At 42.7% G+C, this 24,432-nt stretch overlaps 1 protein-coding gene across 7 annotated transcripts in view; it reads left to right on the top strand.

The window, feature by feature from the left end:
* RASGRP3 (RAS guanyl releasing protein 3) overlaps positions 1 to 24,106 on the top strand; it is a 94,411-nt gene extending 70,305 nt beyond the window's left edge. For 3 of the 7 annotated variants that reach the window (XM_084793800.1, XM_084793798.1, XM_084793799.1), the window contains 8 exons: positions 2,536 to 2,613; positions 4,675 to 4,791; positions 7,427 to 7,542; positions 10,345 to 10,492; positions 17,823 to 17,859; positions 18,129 to 18,254; positions 18,575 to 18,936; positions 20,662 to 24,105. In XM_084793800.1, coding sequence (XP_084649926.1) covers positions 2,536 to 2,613; positions 4,675 to 4,791; positions 7,427 to 7,542; positions 10,345 to 10,492; positions 17,823 to 17,859; positions 18,129 to 18,254; positions 18,575 to 18,936; positions 20,662 to 20,670 — 993 coding nt within the window. In that variant the 3' untranslated portion in view covers positions 20,671 to 24,105. Of the gene's footprint in view, positions 1 to 2,535; positions 2,614 to 4,674; positions 4,792 to 7,426; positions 7,543 to 10,344; positions 10,493 to 17,822; positions 17,860 to 18,128; positions 18,255 to 18,574; positions 18,937 to 20,661 lie in introns of all 7 variants that reach the window. The other 4 variants (XM_084793801.1, XM_084793803.1, XM_084793804.1 and 1 more) reach the window with 3 other exon arrangements.
* The last annotated feature ends 326 nt before the right edge of the window (positions 24,107 to 24,432 follow it).

A 24,432-nucleotide genomic window follows, 5' to 3' on the forward strand; every position in this document is an offset into this window, starting at 1 on the left:
CAAATATGTGAGGCAAAAGCTGGTCATAATATTTAAAAGTGGGAAGTAGACAGGAAAGATCCTTTAGTCTCCACGGAGATTTGAGAGAGGAAACAGGGTTGTGAGTGGCAGGGCAGAAGTGGTAGTGGCTCCGGGGACAGTTTTCTATTCACAAATAAGCACCATTACATGTGGCTGCTGCAATGCATAGATGCCAAGCCTGCATCTGTGACCTAAGCAAAGCCAGTGGGATGGATACATATTAGCTCACTTAAATCTCCATCAAGGTCCCTAGTGGAAACTATTGATGATCAGGGAGAAATCAAGAAGCTTAACTGCTTGCTTTGATAAGCATTGATAAGTAGAAAGAAGACATTTGGAGAAGACCAAATTATGAACATCACTGGGTCAGTTATATGCCCATCTGTCATGGGAAAAAAAACCAACAAGGGTACTTGCAAGAGTAGCATGTGGACTTTGTAGAGGTTTTGGGGGCATTTCTTAACATCTTGGAGCTGCTGTTGCATCATCCAAGGATGCTGGTACTTGGAGAAATGTCAGGAAGAGAGGAACATGCTTGTCAATCAAAGTAGGAACTAATTCCTGATAACAAGGAATTTGAAAGGAAGACTGCACCTGACATTCTCTCTTTATTCATGGAAGAGCCTCCATGAAAGGTCTCTAATTGCAACTGAGGCAAAAAGGACAGATATACTGCCCACTACCTGGAGATTTGTCTCTTTGTTGATTCTAGGCCCTAAAGAGTTTATAATACCAACCATCATGGGTACCAATGTGTCCATCAGTATCCCTTTTGTGTATGCTATTTCACTCTTTTGAATAATTGGCTGGTTCTTAGAGGCATTTGTTTGTGACACAAATGAATAATCTTTACAGAACGTAAAGACCGTGTTCGTTCTTAGCAAGCAGGACTTCCAAGACCTGATAAGATCTTGGGACTATTTTATAGCAAGTCAACTTTATTCATCTTAGGAAAGAACTTCAGGTTACAAAATCTTTGATTTAAATATGAAATACAAAGTGGCTGCTAGGGCAGTGATGTGACTGATCTTTGGCACATATTATATGGTTGACAAAACACTTGTCAAATGAATGAATGCTTTGAGATTATATGGGGTCGACTTCATTTTCCAAGGAGTAATAACAAAAAATAATTCTTGAAAACTATGGCTTATCTCTAGTTCTCTTTTTATCCCTTCTCCTTTGCTCCATATTTACGAATGATGGAGATTTATTTTTAAACAAACTAAAACGTCTTATAGGAATGTATCATGTCTGAAGGCCAACAGCCCTTGACTGTGCCCATTGTTGATGAAGTGGTGTGATTCATCGATCCTCTCAGCATTGAAGGGCATGGGTGGGAGTTGTTCAGGCTTACTGTAAACCTCCCGCCTTGCTTTAGGTGAGTGGGGCACACATGACAGTGTTCACACATGATAGTGTTCACACATGATAGTGTTCACACATCGTATGTGCTCTCCAACCTCAGTGTGAGCGGTTGTCCCTGTCTATGCTTGCCTCCTTTTCTTCTAGTTCCTTCCAGTTCACAGCTACCTCCTGAGTCTTTCCTGATCTCATCAGTCTCCAGGGATCCCTGTGTGTAATAATCGTAATAAATACACATACATCAATAACAACATCATAACATTCATCAGACAGCCCTGTATGCTGACTCCTTGTCAAGTATTTTGAATGTATTCTTTCATTTGATCCTCATTAAAGTTGAGTTTGGTGGAGACTTGTATAGTTCTTCGCATTTTATAGATGCAGAATCTGAGTGCTGGAGCACAAATCACTTGTTCAGTGGACCAGAGTTCACACTTAGCATACAGTGATGTGAACACAATTTGTTGCTGTTGTTGTTTATTTGTTTGAACTCTGTTAACTACCAGACTATTGAGGGCAAAAGGACTCTTGAACCACTTTCTATCTTTTGATATCACCAAGACTCTGAACAGTGCTACAAAAACAATAGAATCCCGACTTATATTTATTCTTTATTTCCATGGTTCTTTACTCAGGTCTTGTGCTACGCATCTGTCCAGCCTCCAGACTATAAAATTCTAGAATCTCTTATCTCTGTCTCATGACTGAACATTTAAGAGCCTGTCTAACCAACACTGCAAGGGAATGGAGTCTGCTGTGTTTTTCTTGATGCTCATAGCCTCACCAGGATTAACTTTTTCTTTTCAAACTTTTATTTTTCACCTCTGAGTGTGGCTGCATCTTTTTACTCTTTTACACCCATCCAGATTACCTGGCATGAGACTTACAACATTCAATTTGAAAATATTTTGGTAATATACATAAAGAAATGTGATCAAAGCCAGACATGGTGGCACACACCTGTAATCCCAGCACTCCGGGAGGCAGAGGCAGATTACTATGAGTTCGAGGCCAGCCAGGTCTGGTCTCCAAAGCGAGTCCAGGACAGCCAAGGTTACACAGAGAAACCTTGTCTCGAAACATGCCCCCGCAAAAGAGAAAAGATACGTGGCCCATCATAATCACTCCTTTTTTCTAACTTTGCCACAGCTCTCTCTGGACCTCTACCACACAGAAGACGATATTTATAAGCTGTCACTAGTGCTGGAACCTAGAAATTCCAAATCGGTATGTATTATTTTTTCTCAGTGTGAACACCTCTGTTTGCCATTCATAGTCACTGGTAATTTTGATGGTGTTTTGTGTTCTAAAGACTGAAGAACTTTGAAGTCTGTATTAATTCCATTTGGCCAATGGGTCAACAGATCCCCAAAGAGATAATTTCTTCACATCAAATGTTAAGGAAGAGGACAACTATCATCCCTCTGCTGTTTTATTATTGATTTTTAAAAAAAACCTTTTATATCCCAAGAAAAAGTTTTCTTTCTGTTTAGGATTCTGTCTTAGATAAGGTTTATGTCAAGATCCCTTATACCTTTGCAGGTTTTATTAAAAATTAGTAAATAAACAGGTCCTAGAGGTGGCTCAGTGGTTAAGAGCAATTCTGTTATTTCAGGGGGCAGGGTTCAGTTGCACCCACATGATGCCTCACAACTACCTGTAACTGCGGCTATAGGTGATTCAATGCCCTCTTTTGGTCTCCACACATAGGCACATTCATGCACGCATGTCCAAACACTCATACACACACATATGAAAATTAACTAAACAAAACAAACAAAAAAAATCAAGAGGAACTGAACAAAGTACTCTCCATCCCCATAAAAGTAGTTTAACAACTTTTAAATCGATTTCAAAATTATGTGACTAAGAGGGATTGAAGAAAACACTTAACATTGACTTCTAGAATCCACCTACACATGAAACACATACTTGCACAGATGTGCACACACATGTATACACAGAGAGCCATGATGTGTGAAGGGAAGGATACAAAAGTTTAAGTATGTGCATGACTCTATCGAGATTGTATTATGTTGGTCTTGCTAGTAGCCCACCAGTGGCACCCTCCTCTACACTGAGGTTTGAATGAGTTATGGTCCCTCCTTGATTCCTCTTGCAAAAAAATTTCCCCAGTTCATATGAAATAAAGAGCCTCCTAGAATAGGTGTGCCTGTGTATATCAGTGAAAACACTGCCACAGGATGAAAGTCCCAAAGACAGGAGTACATAAACCACACCGCAGCCTTGGCTGGGTTCCCAGTTGGATTGTATATCCTGCTTGCATTATTCATTATTGCCACCTCATTCCCCATGTAGACAAAATGATTGTAACAACCTGTCAAGAAGTCAAAGGCTCCAGAGAAGACAGGGAGGCTCAAGAATTCACACAATAATAAAAAGTAATTAGCACATTAACCAAAGTGAAAAGGTGAAAGAACAGGAACTCAGCAACAGGTTGGTTATGAGTTGCTGTATACATTCGGTACAATAAAAACTAATGAAAACTATTTAAAATAGATACAATTAGATAACTTTTGTTTTGAGACAGGGTCTTGCTACAAAAACCTGGGCTGACCTCAAACTCTTGTTCTGCCTCAATCTTTCAGATGCTGCAATGACAAAAATGTGCTACCAAAGCTGATAACTTGATAACTGTAATGTGTGTGTGTGTGTGTGTGTGTGTGTGTGTGTGTGTAAAAGTCTATGGTACATTATCATGTAAACCTTTAGGAATGGTTTGGTGATATTTATATAGTTAGAGAATTTGGATGAGCTAGTTGGGTGGTCCAGGAGTACAATTTTTTTTATAAGTTTTTTATACCTATTTAAAAGAATAGAATGTAGGCTGCTACTAAACAAAGCGCACTATCAGAATATGTTCTTAGACATGTGTGTTGGTGCACACTTAGAAGACTCACACTCAGGCTAAGGCAATGGAATTGCACATTCCAGGGATACATAGCAAGGAACTTTGTCTCAGAATGCCCAGACTAAGGTGAGGCATGTCTTTAGTTACCGATTAGATTCTATTAACAAAAGACATTGGTTTATAAATGTATGAAGCTGGATATAATAACCTCAGGATGCAGAGGCAGGAGGATCTATACAAATTTGAGACCAGCCTGGTCTATGTTGTTTCATATCTACTGGGTGGACACTATCTCAAGTAAGAAAAAAAACCAAAAAACTTACGTCTTTACTGATATTTGTATATCTAATTTTCTCTCTTGGTGGATCAAGGTCCAGTTAATATTGAAAAATATGTGTGTGTATGTGTTCTTTTAGCAGCCTACCTCCCCCACGACACCTAATAAGCCTGTGGTGCCCCTGGAGTGGGCTTCAGGGGTGATACCAAAGCCAGACCCTACAATCATCAACAAACACATAAGGAAGTTGGTTGAGGTAAGTAATTAAAAGAGAATAAATAAAGAGTTCTAGAAAGCCCTATCTCACTCCTGAATAGTCTATGATTGTCCAGAAAGCAGATGACATCCATGAAAAGAGATCTTAGGCAATAGGATCAATTGAGGAACGATTGACACTCATTGCTTCCTGCTTTGGCCCCAAGAGAATTTACCAGAAAGAACCTTTCTCTCTCTTGTCTATGTCTTATTTGCCCAGGTACTCTCAGATCCTTTTGACTCCCCTGTTGGGCATTTGCCACCCCTGTCACTGCCATCAGCTTGAAGGACTTTGGGGATTAGAATTACAAATGGAAAACCCACATCAAATAAGGTGCTTACTTTAGAGCAGGAGACTGTCCTGTAAGTTGGATTGTTACACTTGCCAAATATTATAAGGGTTTATGACACAGTCACACAATGCCACTGAGGACCAAAAAGTCACTCAATCTAAGTCAAAGCTCTTCCAAGGTTCTCCCTGTAGAAAGCAAAACAGATTTGGATGTGGTAGCTCACCCGTGTAACCCTAGGACATGGGAGGCTGAGGAAGGAGAGTTTGAGCAACCAAAGCTACCAGATCTAGGACTCTATCTCAAAAACAAGTAAGCTAGGTGCTGGAAAGCTTGTTCAGAGGTTAAAAGGACTCCCTGCTCTTTGCAAGGCCTGAATTTGGTTCCCAGCAAGCACATTGGATGGCTAATAACCAACTGTAAGCCCTGCAAGGAGATCTAAGCGCACTATGGTTTTATGGGCATCTGAATGCATGTGCATGAACATAGACACACATCCACTTTAAAAATAAAAATAAGCATTAAGCAAGCAAACAAACAAACAAACAAAGAAACAGAAAATCCAAGCAAGTCAACAACAGCCACAAAGGTGATGTGGACAGGATTTTTGCTGAGGGCGAAGAAGACGATGCGGTCCAGGGCAAAGATGAAGAGAGGACACAAGGAAGGCACTGAGCATCAGGGTGATCTGATTCCTGAAAATGAAAAATGAAGAGCGTTTCCCTCCCTCCCTCCCTCACTTTCTTCCTCTCTCCCTCTCTCTCCCTCTCTCTCTCTCTCTCTCTCTCTCTCTCTCTCTCTCTCTCTCTCTCATTTTCTTGCATCTTTTAAAATGAGCATGTTTCCTATCAGCTTTCATTGTGGAGTTGTTGCTTCTCCAGTCTTCCTCTTGTCCCCAGTCCCCGTGTCCTTGTGTCCTCCCGCTCCCAGAAGCCTCCTTTCTGCTTTTGTGTCTCATGTGTCCTTTTGTTCTCCCAATACTCCGTTTCCCTCACATGCTTTCTATTCTAATTTCACAGCTTACATCCATGCTCACATAGCCTATACACAAACATTCAAAGTTAATACCTGCACATGTGAGAGAGAATGTAGGTATTTTTTTTTCTTTTGGGGTCTAGGTCACCTCATTTAAAATAATATTCTCCAGATCCATTTTCCTGAAATTTCAAAGTTCTATGTTTTTCACAGTTGAATAAAATTCCAAGGTGTGTGAACAATATTTTCATCATCACAATACGTATTCATTATCAAAATGGCTTAAAGGTTAACTATTTTGAAGTACCTACTATTTGTCGTTGAATATCCATGCATTTTATAGAGTACAAGAATTTTACCAAAAAAAACCTCAGTGCAAGTTTATAAATGAAATTGCCTGTTATTTGACTAAGCTGATAGTAGGAATTTTAATCCAAACCAGGCCAGTCTTTTGCCAAGGAGTTAGGGTGGGGCTGGTGGGAATAAGATGGTCAAGGGGAGAGAGGTGAAGGGAGCAAGAGGGAAACTGAGAGTCTCATTGGAGCAGGGGAGTCAGGCTACAGGATAAGATGGGCTCAGAAAGATGCTATTTATTTATTTATTTACTTATGTATGTATTTATTTATTTCTGAGAAAGGGTTTCTCTGTGTAGTCTTGATTGCCATGAACTTGCTTTGTAGACCAGGCTGGCCTCGAACTCACAGATACCCACCTGCCTTTGCCTCCGTGAGTGCTGAGTTTACAGGCTTGTGCCACTGTGCCCAGCTCAGAAAGATGCTTTTTGATATTGCGTGTGTCCAGGACTCCCTGTTACAAGCTGTCATATCTGTTGATAAGTAGCACCTTAGCACAGTTGATTTCTGAAAGAGAATGTTCTCTCTCATTTCATCATTCGAAGCAAACCATCTTCTATATTGACTTTTATTTGAACTTTAGAACCTACTTGTTAACTTGAAAACATTTCCTCCCTCCAAATATAAACTTTAAAACTTCTTACTGGGATTGTGATGGGGATAAAATTCAACATATATTTTCAAATTTTTGAGGTAAGTTGGATTCCTAAAGCTTCATTTTCCATTTTCATGGTATCATAATCAATAGACTCACCAGAATAATGCCTATTCAGTCCTGAGGTTTCAGTTTGGACTTGTATTTCTACAGGAAATCTTTCTTTATCCAAATCCCAATCTCAAAGTCCTCCACAAGCCACTAACCCTTTTATAGTGTTAACTAAGCTTTGAGTCTGGGGATCTCCTACCAGATGCTAGATTCTTCCGTTGAATGGATAATCCACTTTTTGTATTTCACAAGTTCAGCGCCTGATTTATGCATGTGTGGAGCAAATACTAAATGTTTGTCCATCCTTTGCAGTCTGTGTTTCGAAACTACGATCATGATCATGATGGATACATCTCCCAAGAGGACTTTGAGAGCATAGCTGCCAATTTCCCCTTCCTGGACTCCTTCTGTGTGCTAGACAAAGATCAGTAAGTGTAATTGTGTTGGTTTTAATGGATCTGACTTAAGAAAGAAGATTATCTTGGTGGGGGGGCATGGCCAGGCAACCTGCAGTCTGCATCCTGACAAGCTTCACCCCACTGTTCTGATGGAGCAGACTGGCTTTTCCCTGCTTGTTTTTCTGGGTGTCCCTAAGCATGACCAGCTGGGTGCAGTCACGGACATACCGCATCTCTGTTGAACACGTGTCCATCTTCAAATAAATCACCTCTCAGTTTCTTTCAATACTTATGATTAACAACCAACTCTGAAAGCCCCATCGAGACAAATAGGAGTGAGAAACCTGATAGCAAAGGCCTGCGGTCCCAGCTACCAGGGAAGCTGAGGCAGAAAGATCACAAGCTCGATGCTGGTTTGGGCTATAGAGTAAGAATTCAAGATCAGCCTGAACAACTTAATCAGTGACACCATATCTCAAAAAAAAAACCTATTAAAAGAGGGCCAAGGATAAAGCTCAGGGTGGAGAGCTGCTGTGCAGAATTTCCCTCCACTGATCTGAGTCTGGTGCTCCTAACATCTGGCCAGCATTCCTCTTTCTAGTAACTCATGTGCTAAGGACCCTCTAGCTGGTGGCTGTGTGTACATCTTGGTTCTTGGAATTCCTAAGGTAAAGGAGGACACAAGGTAGGCAGGCACGGGAGTTTGTTCAGCTCCGTGATCTCTGAGTGCTTTGGAGCACTTGTGTTGGAACTGTAGCTCCTGGCTCTAGCAGGAGATCTGTATGGTGCAAGACGGGATGTGTGCTAGGCAGCAAGCTCCTCCTTTCTCTATCTGTTGGCTCATGAAAAGACCTGAACCAGGTGGCTGCCTAATGGGTGAGCTTCAGTTGCTCTTTATAGTACAGTGAGTGGAGACCTGGGTGTGCATGGCTCAGTGATTCTACATCTGTCAACCATCTCTCTTACTCCCTATTGGTCTATCATCTATCATCTATCTTCTATCTTCTATCGATGTATCCACCCATCTATCTCCTATCTGTTCTGTCTCTGTCTCTGTTTCTTTTGGTGTCTGTCTGTCTATCTCTGTGTGTGTGTGTCTGTGTCTGTCTTTGTCTGTCTCTCTGTCTCTGTCTCTCTGTCTGTCTCTCTGTCTCTGTCTCTGTCTCTCTCTGTCTCTCTCTGTCTCTCTCTGTCTCTCTCTGTCTCTCTCTCTCTCTCTCTCTCTCTCTCTCTCTCTCTCTCTCTTCCAATGAATTTCTTTCAATTTAGACTTCTGTGCATGTGATTTATGTATATGTGTTCAGGATAATTGTCTTTTTAGGATGGGCAAGATATTAGATGACTTAATTTATAAATTTTAAGTATGATTCAAATTATTTTGCAAATGAGATGAAAAAAGGATCATAAGTCTGGAGTTCAATTATGACATCATTAATAGCAACAGGGGAACTTGTCTTGGGCATCTCTGCAAATGGGAGCAGGTGAGAAGATTGAGCAGAGCCTGTGAGTCTGTGTTGATTTTGAGAGGGAAACAAGCTGTCCAGGAAGAGATGCCTAGCAAGTCACTGAAGATGTAATACAACGTGTGTGAGAACAGTTGGCTGGAGGTGCATGTTATGTTTTCCGCCCAGCACCACCAACTGGTTGCTGGAGCATAGAGCAACATTCCTCTCTTGTGGGAAATTTAGGGTGTGATGATCTCAGAACTTTGGATGTGAGCCTGCAGGACTTCCCTTCCTACTCATGGAAGATGAAAATAACAAGTGGATTCTGCAGAAGAGGGGGCAGGGGCAGGAGAGGAAAGAGGAAAGCAGAGCATCATGGGCTTGCACACTCTATAGAGGAAAGGATGTCAGCCAATAAATACGTCCCATGCCACACACTGCTGTGAGGTCAGCGATCTCACCGAATGAGAGAAGACCATGGAGGATTGTCCTCAGAGACACTTTCAGCACAATGGCAGTGTGAGGAACTTAACTGGGTGGCATAGAATGATAGAATAAAGTGCTAATGACTGATGTTAATGACAACTCTGGGAGTTGGTAAAAGAGAATGACCAGTGCTGGGCAGGCCAGCATGATCAAGGAAAGAGATCTGGGGAGAAGGAAAGTCTTGGGCCTCTTTGCAAACAGAAGAAATAGGTGAGAAGATTGAGCAGAGGCTTGAGAGCAAGGGTGGAAGCATCCTTTCTAATGCCAAAGGAAGAGGCAAGAGGAAAAGATTAGAGGATCCAGAGCTGGGCAGGAAAGGCCAGATCTCTGTGCCCAGCACATGGCACATGCCCCTGTCACATGTGTTTTGTCCTTATTGATAGGCACATGACAAGCAAGGTATGTGGCGAGCTGCAAATAGGTAGGTAGGCTAAAGAAGAAGAAGTTCCTGTTGTGTAGAGGAGACCTGGAGGATTTGCTCTAGCTGAGCAGAGGGTTTGGAGAACACAGATGCAAGAGTCACTGGGGGAGCAACCTGCAATAAATTATGCTGACTAAATAAGTAGTTTCAACTTATTGCTAGTCAAGGACTAGACAGTTGTCCTTCTGGAAGCTTATATTGAGTAAAAAGGATACTTCTCTGAGCCAGAGTACACAGGCTATGTTTGTTCATACATGTGAATACACACACACACACACACACACACACACACACACACACACACACCATCTACTTACTGGAGAAAGCTTTGAATACTTTGTGTCTTTTGAGATTCATCCGCCTTTTAGTGAATATTTCCCATTTGCTTTTGGTCATAAAGGTTTGGAAGGTGGGTACTAGGGTGTGATAACTACTTGGTGATACCGTATTCAAAGATCCCTTCTTTGCCCTTCTTAACAGGGATGGCCTAATTAGCAAAGATGAAATGATGGCTTATTTCCTGAGAGCTAAATCCCAGCTACACTGCAAAATGGGACCAGGATTTATCCATAATTTTCAGGAGATGAACTATCTCAAGCCAACCTTCTGCGAACACTGTGCGGGATTTGTAAGTCAGATTTCCATTTTTTTTTTTTCATTTTTGCAGGACCTTGGAAAGGTAGGGAAATGATTTACTAAATAGAGTTCACTTCCTTCTTTGAGTCAAAAATAAAATGTGTGATCACTCCCTGAAATGAAAGATGAAATAAAAGCCAAACTGGTGCTCCAGGTGTGCATCCAACCAGGACAGGGAAGGCTTGCTGAGCCCTGTTATCTGGAGAGGGAAGGAGGGAGGGAGGGAGGGAGGGAGGAAGGGAGGAAGGGAGGGAGGAAGGGAGGGAGGGAGGAAGAGAGAGAGAGAGAGAGAGAGAGAGAGAGAGAGAGAGAGAGGGAGACTTCTACTACTATTCTACTACTAGCCTCTGCCAGGGGAAGATATCATCCCAGAGAGCCTGGCATTTATCACTGCTATTGGTAATGGTTGTTGTAAAGAGGAACATTTATCTTAGCCAATTCCATCTAGCACTCATTCAACATGATGTTAGTCACTGCATCAATCATGCATGGTTCAATACTTTCCAACTCAAAGCAGGAGGAGGGGGAACCCTTTGGGATAAGGCAGTCATGATAATAAATAACATTTACTTAATACTTGACAGTAACAAAGTCTCTGGACAGCGATGCCAGGAATCCCCACAACATGGCCTTGAGGCAGGCATTTTCTTTCCATTTTGCCTATAAAGACGGAGAGGTGTAGAATGGCTACGCCATGGTCTCCAGGACTGCAAAGTTCTATTTGAAAGAGCGTGAACTCAAACACAGGGACTCTGAGACTGGACTGTGCTCAGTCTTCACCACTGGAACACAGGAAGACTGTATACCAGCGGTTCTCAGCCTGTGGGGTGTGACCCCTTAGGGGTCACCTAAGGCCATCAGAAAACACAGATATTTACATTATGATTCACAACAGATGCAAAATTACAGTTATGAAGAAGCCACGGCAATAATTTTATGCTGGGGGTGGGTCACCAAGCAGGAGGAGCTGTAGTAAAGGTTGCAGCATTAGGAAGGGTGAGAACCATGGCTATACACCTACCCTGACACTCTAAAGAGGAGCCAGACTTTGAACCTCTCCTTACTGGATTCTTGGGCTCTGATTAACTTCCATCTGCTACTCAATTAAAAGAAAAATGAACAATTTAAGGTCAGAGTGGCCCAGCACTCAAGTGTGATAACTGCCAGAGCTCAACCGCTGGTTTTATTGAGCAGCCACACTCCAGTGCCTGTCAATTGCACTTTTCCTATGCCATTTGAAGGACTGTCTTTGCAAGCCCAAGGGCCCACAGGTTTCTGAGAACTGGTAAGTAGGAGACAGGTTTCCCTTTCAAGGCAGTTCCAGATGCTGACAGCAGCCCTGAGACCACCCTAGCCAACTTGCTTTACCAATCCACGGACAGACAAGTTCCTTTTCTGTTAGCATCTTCACTGACCTCTTTACCAGACTACGCTATCTTACAACAAATGCATTTCCTTTTTCATGTGTATCTTGTTTCTCTATTCTCATTGGGATTTGCAGAAGTAGATAAACCTGAAAATGCAAGTGGAATGAAGCCATGTACTCCACTCCCATATACATATAACATGTGTGTGTGTGTGTGTGTGTGTGTGTGTGTGTGTGTGTGTGTGTGTGTATATATATATATATATATATATATATATATATATATATATATATATATATAGAGAGAGAGAGAGAGAGAGAGAGAGAGAGAGAGAGAGTTCAAATCAACAGATTAGGTTGAGAGGACCTGCTAAGGCATAAGTGAAAGGTGAAAGTCTGGACTCTTTTTGTCCTGTAGTGGTGTAAGAGGGACTGGAGGTATCTATTAGTCCACAGTGTTATCTGGCTGGCCTTGTTCTTCGGGGGGGGGGGGTGGATGCTGGTTTCACAGACACAGGAAGGTGCTCGTTCTTGGGATTGCACACCTTACCCCACTCACCTTAGCACTGGTGCTGATGCTATGTTCTGATGCACCTGATGTGAAAGACAGAACTCTGGGAGTCTGGGACCTTGGTTTTGAACCTCACTGTTGCCCCTCTTAACGCCATGTTGTGGGCCTCAGTCAATGGCTATCTTTATGTCCATTTTCCTATTTGTGTAAGATGTTTAGTACCCTGCTTACCTGTCAAGTTGTTGGGAAGATAAAAAGAAAATACCAGGCATGTTATAAGTCTGAAAGTATCAAGAGAATGAGACAAAGAAGAAACAGCATAAAAAATTTTGGAAGTATTCTCTTGGCCCTGTTAGAGGTTGCCTGAAAGTAGCGTTTAATTTTTATAGCCCTTTTTATTTTTCAAAATGTAGTTAATTTTACTAGCACAGCTCGACTTGATCTTTACTCACATAACACCCAAGGGCCATTGATCTTCAAGGGATTTATAAATACAATTCTGAAGCTATATCCTTGAAAGGATCTCTGAAAAAGCCAGGAAGCATTTTCTAGTGTCTGTGCCATCTGTTTTTGAAATAAATTCTATTTTTAAGGGCAGGGAAGGCAGAGCGTGTATTTAAGAATCAGGTTGCCAGAGCTGAAAGCCTGTTAATAATCCCTGTGTTTTCTAGAAGAAGAGACTGAAGGCTTGAGAAATTAAGTGAATTAGTTCCCCCAAGGTCACACAAGTCATTGGCAGCAGGGCTAGGTACCCTAGCCAGCTCTTCTAACTTTCAGCCCAGTGTTCTTTATATTATAAAGAATTTCAAGCATCATACATAGCAGCCCATGTTCTGAAATCAAAGGAGCCTGGAAAATGAGGCTCACCCAAGTGAGGCTGCCTTCAGCTGTCATTGGCTGGCACACTGACCCACTCACCTAAGTGAGGCTGCCTTCAGCTGTCTTTAGCTGGCACACTGACTCAGCGCCTTTTCCTTGCAGTGTTTTTTCCTGGGTTTTAAGGAGCTCAGTTAACCATGTCCTGAAAGGACTCTTGCTTGGTTATATCTTTTTCCGGCAGCTCTTCAGTGATGCTAATAATGTACTGCATCTACGTAGTAGGGTGCTCTATCTTTATGTGTGGTGGGGACGGGTCGCACTCAATAGTCCAAGATGGCCCTGAACTTGGGACCCGTCCTCTTTCCTTCTGAATTCTGGGATTAGACACATGGACCACCACACCAGGAAAGAACGCCTCTTCTCCTCCCTCTCTTTTTTTTTTTTTGACAATAGATATTTTTCTCACATAATATACCCTGATTATGGTTTCTCTACCTCTATTCCTCCCAGTTCCTCCTCACCTAGCCGCCCACCTAGATCCATACCCTTTTTTTCTCTCATTAGTAAACAAACAGCCTTCTAAGGGATAATAATAAAATATAATAAGATAAAACAAAACTAACACATTGGAATAGGGCAAAACAAACAAGCAAAAGAGCCCTCCAAAACACAAGAAATAGATATAGAGACCCACTTGTTTACACTCTCAGGAATTCCATGAAAACACTAAATTGGAAGCCATAGTATATATCCAAAGCATCTGTGCAGGCCATGTGCATGCAGCGTCAGTGGCTTCCTATGTGTGTCAATCCTGTTTATTTAAAGGGCCTTTTCCCTTGGTGTCCTTCATCCTCTCTGGCTCTTATACTTTTTGCACTTTCCCTTTGTACTCTTCAGGGTTCCCTAAGCCCAGAGAGGAGGGAATTGTTGGAGAAATCCAATTTAGGGCTGATTGTTCCAAAGTCTCTCACTCTTTGCGTATTGTCTGGCTGTGGGTCTCTGTTTTATTGCCCGTCTGCTGCAGCGAGAAGCTTCTCTAATGATGGCTAAGCAAGGCACTTATCTATAAATATAGCATAATGTCATTAGGAGCCATTTTATTGGTATGTTCCTTTGGCAGCACAGTAGTGCTTGCTTTCCCCCTAGGTCTCTGGCCCAGCTAGTCTTGGGTTCTTGATCACCCAAGCAGTGTTGGAAATGGGTTCCATCTCGTGGAGTGGGACTTAAGTAAAATCAGATATTCGTTGGTTACTTCCACAGGTTTTGGGCCACTATTGCACTAGCATGTGTAGCAGGATACTATCCTAGATCAAAGAGTTTGTAGCTGGGTTGGTGTTTAAATTTCTCCTTTGGTAGCATGCAGAGTAAATTCTGGTACCAAAGACAGTAAGTAGCACACAGGGGTCAAGGCTCTATGCAAGCACCAGCTTGACTTCTCCGTGTTCAGTGAGTTGTATAGGTGTTGTCTTCAGTAGTAAGACCTTGCCACCAGTTTGTGGAGAGCAACCTGTAGTCTTGGCAACAGCCTGGGTTGTTAGCGATAATCTATTCCTGGTGCTGGCAGCCTTATTTGGTGACAAGTGATATCCAGTTGGAGCTGTGTCTCATCCGATATTTTATGATTTTATTTAGGTCAATTTCATATGTGTGTGTGTGTGTGTGTGTGTGTGTGTGTGTGTGTGTGTGTGTATGGAAGTGTCTACTATATTATGTTTCCCTATTGCCCCTCAAATGGCCCTTAATTTTAGCTGTGTCTCCCCATGTGTATTCTCTCCCTTGTCTCCCCACTACCATTTGATTCTCCCCTTCTAAACTCCCCACTCCCAATTCATCCATTATTATCTATTTTATTCTATTGGGGAAATCTATCTGTCCCCCCATAGCCCCCTACTCTGTACGTAACCTCTGTAGCTCTATGGACTAAAGCTTGGTTATCATTGACTTAACAGCTCATATTCATGTATAATTGAATACATACCATATGTGCCTTTTGGGGTCTAGGCTACCTTACTTAGGATGAGATATATATATATATATATATATATATATATATATATATATATATATATATTAAACCTGTGTGTTTCCTCTTTTTTTTTTTAAATAAACAAGTTTGCCCTTTCTTAAATCTCCTTCTGATCCTACCCTAGTTGCTTTGTTCACACACAAACAACCCAGAAACAGAGTTAATTATGTCATTAATGTTTCCTGGGTTGAGACTTAGAAGATATCTATTTCCTGGATCATCATCTTCACCACTTATATGATGATTTAGAAGCTTCGCAGGCTCTTGAGAAGATGTAACTACCTTGACCACCCACTTCCCTTTTCGGGCCCCCATTTAGCCTTCAGTGGCCCTTTACTCGGAGCTGACATGCCAGTTGGTTGTGGCAAACCATAGCCCTACCAGAAGGCATTTGCATCTTAATGTATTCTGAAAGACCTAAAGACTGTGATGGAACAAAGGCATCTCTTGGGGCCCCTGGTGGGATTTCCTTGTCTGTAGGAGAAGAATGGACAGCCACCCCCATGCTCTTATGTCATCCTACGTTGGCAGCTACTTTTCATATCAGGGCCATATGCCCATGCTTTGAGGGCTTGTTTACCATAAGGTATTATGAACAGTGTTCCCACCAGCCTCGGGTGGGAGGCCATTGGCCGAGCTCCTTTCAGAATCATTATTAAGCAAACAACCCATGACCCTAACCCATGACCAAGGTAGGGAGCTTTTCCAGTTTAAGCCCATTAAACTGAAGTGTAGTACTGAATGTGCTGGTGTCCCTGCTGCCCATGGACAAGTGCTATGAGAAGATAGAAGAAAGGAAAGGGTAGGGACACTTTCCTCGCAGTGTTAAGAATCAGATACCAGAAGGGCAAAGCCCCCACTGTTACTGGAGTTTCTATGGTCACAACTTGGGACCCAGCGGCCCTACCAAGCTTGGCTTAGTCACCTGATGTCAAGTTGCCAGTTAGACAAATAGCTGTGGCCACATTGGGAAGAAGAACAAATAAAAAAGTACAGCGAGATTCCATCGAGTCTGTCTTCTGAGTTCTGACACTTCAGGCTTATGCTTACATGGAGCACGGATGATACATGATCAAGACGTCCTTATTGAAGTGTGGTTTGTCCCAATTTTGACCTGTCATTGTCTCAGCTCCAGTCTTTCCTGCAAGGTGGCCTGAGAAGCTGTCAGAATTGTGGGAACTCTCACTGAGAGAGACAAACCCCTCCTCTTCCTGGCCTGGGACTTGAGCCTTTTTGTCTCCAGGCATGAGATTACTGGAAGCTCCAACTCCTTGGAGACCATTGCTTCATTCAATAGCTTGAGGGATAAAGGAAAGGGAACATGGGGCTCTTTAGAATGTCTTCATGTCTGCCAAGATGTTACACCACAACCAAGACTGTGCCCAGAGCAGCTTGCAAAAACACTCCTTGTTGAACCTAAGGCATTTGTCATGTCAAAGAACAGCATTACTGTTCCAACTAAAGATCTTAGATATTGCCATTTTAGATTCTAAAAACAGGCAACACGTCATTCCACAAAACAGAGTAAGTTTTCCAGGGAGCTGGGCAGAAAAGGTTGACTGTATAGACAGAGGGAAGCCAAAGCAATAGCAGAGTGGTCCCTGCCCTTACATGAAAGGTGGGGAAAAGATCCATAGAAAAATGCCCAGGTGTGCTGGCATATGTTTGTAGCCTCAGCTCTTGGGATGCTGAGGCAGGAGGATTGGGAATTCAAGAGCATCCTGAGCTACATAGTGAGATCCTGTCTAAACAGAAAAGAAAAAACTGATAACATGAGTTCCTTTCACCTTTCCTGTTTATGAATTGAGGTGTAGGTAACAAATTGAAAGTGGCCCTTTGGGAAGAATTTGGCTGTTGTTTCTCCTGGTTCCTGGGAAGGTCAGGGAAAAAAAAAGAAAGAGAGAAAGAAAGAAAGAAAGAAAGAAAGAAAGAAAGAAAAGAAAAGAAAAGAAAAGCTTAGTTTCAGCACTGTGGCGTGGAGTGCTAGAACAGGTGGCTGCATTCTGATTTTTAATTCAGTGTGCGGAGGTCCTGTGTAGCAGCCAAGTCCATCACAATGCCCTCCCCCCACCCCCATCATCTTTATCTAGGGATCACTTCCTACTTACTAACTTCATGGAAGTAACCACATCCTTGGTTGGCAGAGTCTGAGCCTTTTCAACACCTCTCACAACCCTATGAAGACACAGTGCATAAGATCAATTGGCCCCCACCCCCACATCTTTAACGGGAAAAATCCAAATTATTAAGTGCATTCTTAGGTTGCCTCCTTTGCTGCCCAAAACAGCGGTATGATTGAAAAGAAAGACAGGAAGACCCACTGGTCCATTTTCCTAAAGATCTGTCTAGTCAACATACCAATTTACCAACTTTAATTTCCCATCCCAACTACCATTTGGCTCCAAGAAAGAAAAGGGAAGTTATCGCCACAGCTGGAGGGGGCTGGGAGAAGGCTCCATTCTGACAGGAAGGGTGTCCAGAGCAGCTACATCCTGTTTGTGAGCTGTCAGTCATCAAAACTTCACAGGACTTCCTTCTCTGGGGTTTTATTTTCCTTTTAGGTTTCTCTTCCATTGACATTCCTTTGTCTTCTGTTTCAGCTCTGGGGCATAATTAAACAAGGCTACAAATGCAAAGGTAAATACCAGTTCTGAAATGGACATTTTGGGTAGAGCTCAAATCTGTCTGTTAAAGCATAAATACTCTTGGCCTCGCTGAGAACTTGGGTCTCTTGGGGCAATGAAAGCTGAAGAGTTAAATTTGTGCCAGAAAAGGCTCCGAGCTTCCCAGATTCATCTCTGAAATTGAGAAGGGAGCAGGGGAGGCTGGCCCCTCACTTGCCACTCTGGAAGCTGGGGCAGACACGTGCTTCCCACTCACGCATGGCTCCTTTGGGGTCTTTTCAGACTGTGGAGCCAACTGTCACAAACAATGCAAAGACCTCTTGGTTCTGGCCTGCAGGAGACTTGCTCGGGCACCCTCCTTGGGCAGCAATCCTGGGTCACTGCCTGGAAGCCCAGCCTTGCCCCCAGGTAATGATCTCTGTCTTCTTCACCAGTGTTTGTCTGAGCACCTCTCCATACCTGTTCTTCATCTGTGTCCTGCGCCTACTTAGCATCTGAATCCCATAAAGATGGTACTTGAGTCCTTTGAGTAGTCGGGATGCTAAACCCTTAATTCTGTTGCTCTTCGGTCTGACTCACGTGCAGCTTACCTGCTGCTAGTTTAATTCTAGCCTAGTCCCTTCCTCGGGGACCTTGCATATCAGATTGCTGGTGTCTCATACTAACTGTGATGGTTTGCTCCTGAACAGACTGACATCAAATAATAATCCTTCTCCTTTCCCTCCTAGTGCAAGATGAAGTGTTTGAGTTTCCTGGGGTCACTGCTGGACACCAGGACCTGGACAGCAGAGCCATCACACTGGTGACAGGCTCTTCCCGTAAGATCTCCGTGAAGCTTCAGCGAGCCACCACGAGTCAAGCCACCCAGACAGAACCTGTGTGGTCAGAGGGTGGTTGGGGAGACTCGGGGTCCCATACCTTCCCCAAAATGAAGTCCAAGTTCCATAACAAAGCGGCAAAGGACAAAGGCTTTGCCAAGTGGGAAAATGAGAAACCCACGGTACAAGCTGGTGTGGCTGTGGTAGACCGAGGCACTGCGTTTGAACCTGACCAGGATGATGGGGAAGATGAAGCCAAACAGGATGGTGAGGTCAGTGATGTAAAGCCACACATGCCATCAGAAGGAGGCAGCCGAGGATGCTGATATGGGCACTGTAGCTCTGGAAGATAACCTCATGATGTCAAAGGCACTGTGACCGGAAGTCAAGATGTATTTTTTTTAGAGTTGCTACTGGCTAGTTCTATGAGTTCAATGAGCAAGATGATTTCTTGCCCCTCTTACCTGTTTCACTATGCATAAAACCAAAATAGGATTCTGAAATGCAACAAGGTCATGTCTGTATTGCAATGATACATCAGGGACCTTTAACTGCCGCATATATTCAAATACATTACCAGCGCACCGCAGGTTTGCTTCATTTTCTGAGCTAGGGCCAGGACTCAGACTCAGGGAGGACTTGTAAGTAGAGGACAATTAGATTCTCATCTGGGCTAAAACAGAGACTCTTGAGAGTATCAGGAAAAAGAAAAAAAAAAAAAGAGGGTTGAGGATCCAAGAGTGTGAAGGCTGCAAGGTTTTATAAGGTGGGCTCTGTCACCCAAGAATCACATTCAGGTCACCCAAAGTCAAGTAGCACGCACATAGTATGTTAGAATATGGTGAAATTGTAAATTGATTCAAAATTAAGGAGATCATGCATTAGCCGACAGTCCATGGTGGATTAAGAAAACAGATTTAGGATCACCGAATGCTCCTAAAATAAAACAAATTTTAAAAAAATCAAATTCATACTGTATGACTATACAGTGTACATACATAAGTATATGCACGTATCCATATGTAATTTTTTGTGCAAATTTTCTTAGTGCCCTTATATATTTCATAGCATGATTTCTGAGATGGAAACATTTGAACAAAGATTCTAGAGAGGGACTAAGGTTTTGTGCAGCACCTACGGGAACACCTTGATTATTGTTTATAAGCTCTATGTGAGAGTAAGATCTTCATGTGCTGAGTGGGCAGTTTGTTTTATGATTTGTTTGTATGTATCTGAATAAGCTCATGTATGTGTCTATGGGTAGGATATGTGTGCCTATGCACATGTGGCTGCATGCATGTGCTGAGGTCAGACATGGGTGTTGCCCTCCTCTATTACTGTTCCCTCGTCCTTTTTCCTTCCTTCCTTCTTTCCTTTCTTTCTTTCTTTCTTTCTTTCTTTCTTTCTTTCTTTCTTTCTTTCTCTCTGTCTTAAATTCAGGAGTCTCTCTCTGAGTCTAGGCTAATGTTTTCCTCTGCTAGGCTGGAAGTTCGCTCCAGCAATCCAATCCTCTGTCTCTCCCACCATCATCTCAGCAATCCAATCCTCTATCTCTCCCACCATCCTCTCAGGCCTGTGGTCCAGGGGAGCCCAGGACATGGAGCTTATTACAGAGGTGCTAATGTGCAGACTCTGCTTCTCACGACTGCGGCAAGCACTTTGAAACACTGCTCCCATCTCTCTGGTCCCTGCTAACTTTCCTTTTCTTGCTTTTGTTTTTAATTTTTTTTTTCAAGACAGTCACACAATGTCGCCCTGGGCTTATCTCCAACTCCTGGGCTCGAGGGGTCCTCTTTTGACCCCCGAGGATGAGTAGCGGGGACTCCAGGCTCAGGTCTCGCCTGGCTGCCTCTATGACCGTTTCATTTCTCCTCTAAGGAGGCAATGAGGTGCTGATCATTCGAGGTCTCCCTCATAGTCGCTTGGCAAGCAGCGCTCTAGAAACGCTTTTGTTAAATGACACCCTTCCTTGCAGCACGTTCTGGTTTGTATTGCAGGATGGCTGAGATCAAGCTGGGGAAACCAAAGGCAACCGTATCTGCTTTGGGGAGAAGACCGAGAAGCTCTGAGGGGCACTTGCCAGCCCTGGAAGCAGTCTGGAAAAGAAATCTGGAGATGCTGGCGGCCTCACGTCATCCCGGGACCCCCATGACTGGACTGCAGAACAGAGGATTTACCTTGACTCTGAACTATTTATTTCCTGCACTCTGCCCCTACTGAGGTGCCACGAAAACTGTTATGCTGTCAGCCATGTCTCACATCTCTCTGGAGCCTTTTATACACAGGGGATGAAACCTTTGGTGCACGTGCATGGCACCCACTCTTCAAATCCAAAACAGCTCTTCTAGACAATATTATTTTTAGTGTGTGTGTGTGTGTGTGTGTGTGTGTGTGTGTGTGTGTGTGTATGCGTGCATGTGCACACGTGCGCAGGGGTGTCTCATTAGAACCTGAGTTTGAGCTCTTTTTGTATGCCTTTTTGGTGGGACTAGGACTTGAAGTTTTACTGAGGGACAAGGACATTCTCCAGATCTTGGATGGCAGTGATCCCTCTGCCTATGATTAAGCTGCGAGGAGTGTTTGTAGTGTTCCACCACACTGTGGCTGTGGTGTGCAATGCCATGTGTGTGTGTATCATGTACGTCTGTCCAGTCCTGTATCACTAAGGGGAACCACATCCCCAAAAGCTCCCCTGATATTCATAGTAGCTATGGTGAATAAAAATGTTTATACTTGACCACATAATTGGGTTCCCAATCTTTCTGAAGATTCCCAAAATAGAATGTTAATTAAGAAATCAAATCAAGTTCCCAGGGGTAAAATTTAGAAGAAAACAAAACCACTGAATTACTAGGTGAAAAAGAAACCAACCAGTTTGGAAAAATGACAGTAATCTTAAAACTTGTCTTACATAACTTCAGAATGCAAACGTCTCATCCACAGAAAGACAAAATCATCATAAACTTCAACCATGCGTTGATATTCCACTCACACCTTTGAAATATTAATCATTTAAATGCCTTCCTTTGAAGAAATAGAAATAGATTCCTGAACTAGATTCACGATGCTCAGAAACAGAGGCGGAGCCAGGCTGGTGTCGGACACCTGACATCCCTGGGTACAGCACATGAGGTGGGAGGACCTCATGTCTGAGTCAGCTGGGCAACTTAGTACAATTCTGTCTTTAAAAAAGTAACAATAAAAATAAAAGAAAAGTTGAGGTGATTGAATCTGTCATTGAGAGGACCATTGGCTGCCAAATGCCCAGTCAGAAAATATCTCACAGAGGTACCCAGTCCACATCTGAGGGCCAACATCCTGGTATCCCACGTAAAGCTGATTGCGGCTGCATTTGGGAAAGTCACTTTGATATAGCTCAACTGACAGTTCTCCTCTGGCCCTTAGACACCGAGAGCATGAGGACATGAAGGCTAAGTGGTCCCAGTGTCGTAAACCAACCTTGGTAGAGCTGGTGTAGTGTGCCTCGAAGGTTCTGGAGCGAGAACTCATCTAGATCGGAAATAGTGGAGGTTTTTTTTGTTTTTGTTTTTGTTTTTGTTTTTAAGTAGTGAAGTTTTAAGTAAAGTTGTTAATTGGAGGGGTTGTAATTAAGCTAGATGCAAACTTGTCAAGCATGTCAGAGGGCAGTGTTGTTGGATCTATGTATATACACCATTTGTTACTACTCATAAATACAGCAAAATACATGTGAACAAATTAAAAACAAAATGGTAACATTAGTAGGGGAAACTGTTCTGGAAAAAATTTTTTTCAGAAAGAAATCTGCAAAGGAATGTTGGACTTTTTATATTTCTTTCCAAGGGAGTTATTTTACTTTCCATTTGGTTGGGATATCATGAGTTTTCATATGTAGAAGGAATTTTGTATTTCCAATCTTCCCAAGATAAGGAAACAAAATGTTCCTTCAGTGAAAAATAAACATAAAGAAAAAGAAACACAGCGTGTATTGTATATGTGTATGTAGCATGTGTATGCCTGTGCACCCCATGCATATACAAACACAACTATCATTAGTCTGCTGAGGAGGAATTTTAGTCCATAATAAAGCCACTTTACAATTTTGGTAATACCATTGACTTATAACTAATGCTAATTAACGATGACTTAAATTCATCTGCTTTCCAGAGTCAATAAAATAGACAAGCCCATGACAAAACGAAACAAACAATCTTGTTTGCTTCCTTCAGACCTCTGTTTTGTAGTATGATATCACCTTGACATTCTTCTTACTTTATGTATATGGGTGTTGTGTATGTATTCACATGCACCACATGCATGCAATACCCGTGAAGGCCAGAAGAGGGCATTGGATCCCCTGGAACTGGAGTTAGAAAGCTGCTGTGTAGGTACAGGGAATTGAACCTGGTTCCTCTGGAAAAGCAGGCAGTACTCTTAACCCCCAACTCTCAGTTTTTACTTCTTTTGGTGGAGGGGTCATTCTATGTGTAACTAGGGATACAGGGTCTCACAGTGTAGTGGAGGATGGCTGATAACTTTCAAGGTAGCCCAGGCTGGCTCTATACTTGACAGCATTGTACTGTACCCTGCCATCATCCATCACCTTTAAAGGGAAGGGCAAAGCCAAACTCTTCACAGTGAATTAGGTAGGGCAGGGCATGTAAGCTACTTCCATTGATTCTTCATTTATCTACTTAAGCCAGAGCAGCTGCAAATGCATTTGAAGCCTTTTGTTGAAGGTCGGCCTCCTCAACAATGTCCTCAGATCCCCACAGTAGCATCCTTTAAATGGTCTGAGAGCTTTGTTAGAAAATGATGAAAGGCAGACCCCTGGGGTCCTGTAGGACCCCAGTTAGGAGCTCCAAACTGTTAACTAGTGATAGGAATCTGATGCGTTCCTCAGACAATCACAGTATGGCTGTCAAAACCAATGCAGTAAGGTTATGGATTGACCACGATAAAACTAATCAAACTGTATCTCTAAAGCATACCTTTAGACTACAAGTTACACTGGACTTAGCCCATCGTTGCTGTCTGAAGTCATGGGATACAGGTCACACCAGATACATCTATCTACAGGAGCCTCAGTTTCTTTATGCAAAAAGACATTTCATCACCTGGCTGCAGCAGTGGTGATGCACGCCTTTAATCCTAGCACTCAGGAGGCAGAGGCAGGTGGATCTCTGAGTTCGAGGCCAGCCTGCTCTGCAAAGTGAGTTCCAGGACAGCCAGGGCTACACAGAAAAATCATCTTGGAAAAAAGGGGGAAAGACATTTCATCACTTTCAACTACTTCAGAGAATCATTATTTAATTGAAATCTGTGTCAAACATTACTTTAAGAAATATAAATGCACATGAACTCTGGTGCCCCATATATGACCACGTCCCCTTGATGGGGAGGCCTGGTGGCACTCAGAGGAAAGATAGCAGGCTACCAAGAAGAGACTTGATACCCTATGAGCATATACAGGGGGAGGAGGTCCCTCTAAGTCACAGTCATACGGGAGGGGAGTAGGGGGGAAGTGGGAGGGAGGGAGGAATGGGAGGATACAAGGGATGTATCAATTGAGATGTAATATGAATAAATTAATAAAATATATTTTTAAAAAAGAAATGAAAATGCCTACAGGAGCTTTTTATTCTCTCATATGAAGATGGATTCTGTTTTTTGTTTTGTTCTTTTTTCCTCTAAAACTGTCTATTCTTCCCATTTGAAATGAGGTGGTCAAGACAAGGAACTGAATGGGTAAAATCAGTTTAGAGAACAATCTATATATTGTGCCCATG

Source organism: Acomys minous (assembly GCF_964271855.1).
Source record: "Acomys minous genome assembly, chromosome: 8".
Taxonomy (NCBI): Eukaryota; Metazoa; Chordata; class Mammalia; order Rodentia; family Muridae; genus Acomys; species Acomys minous.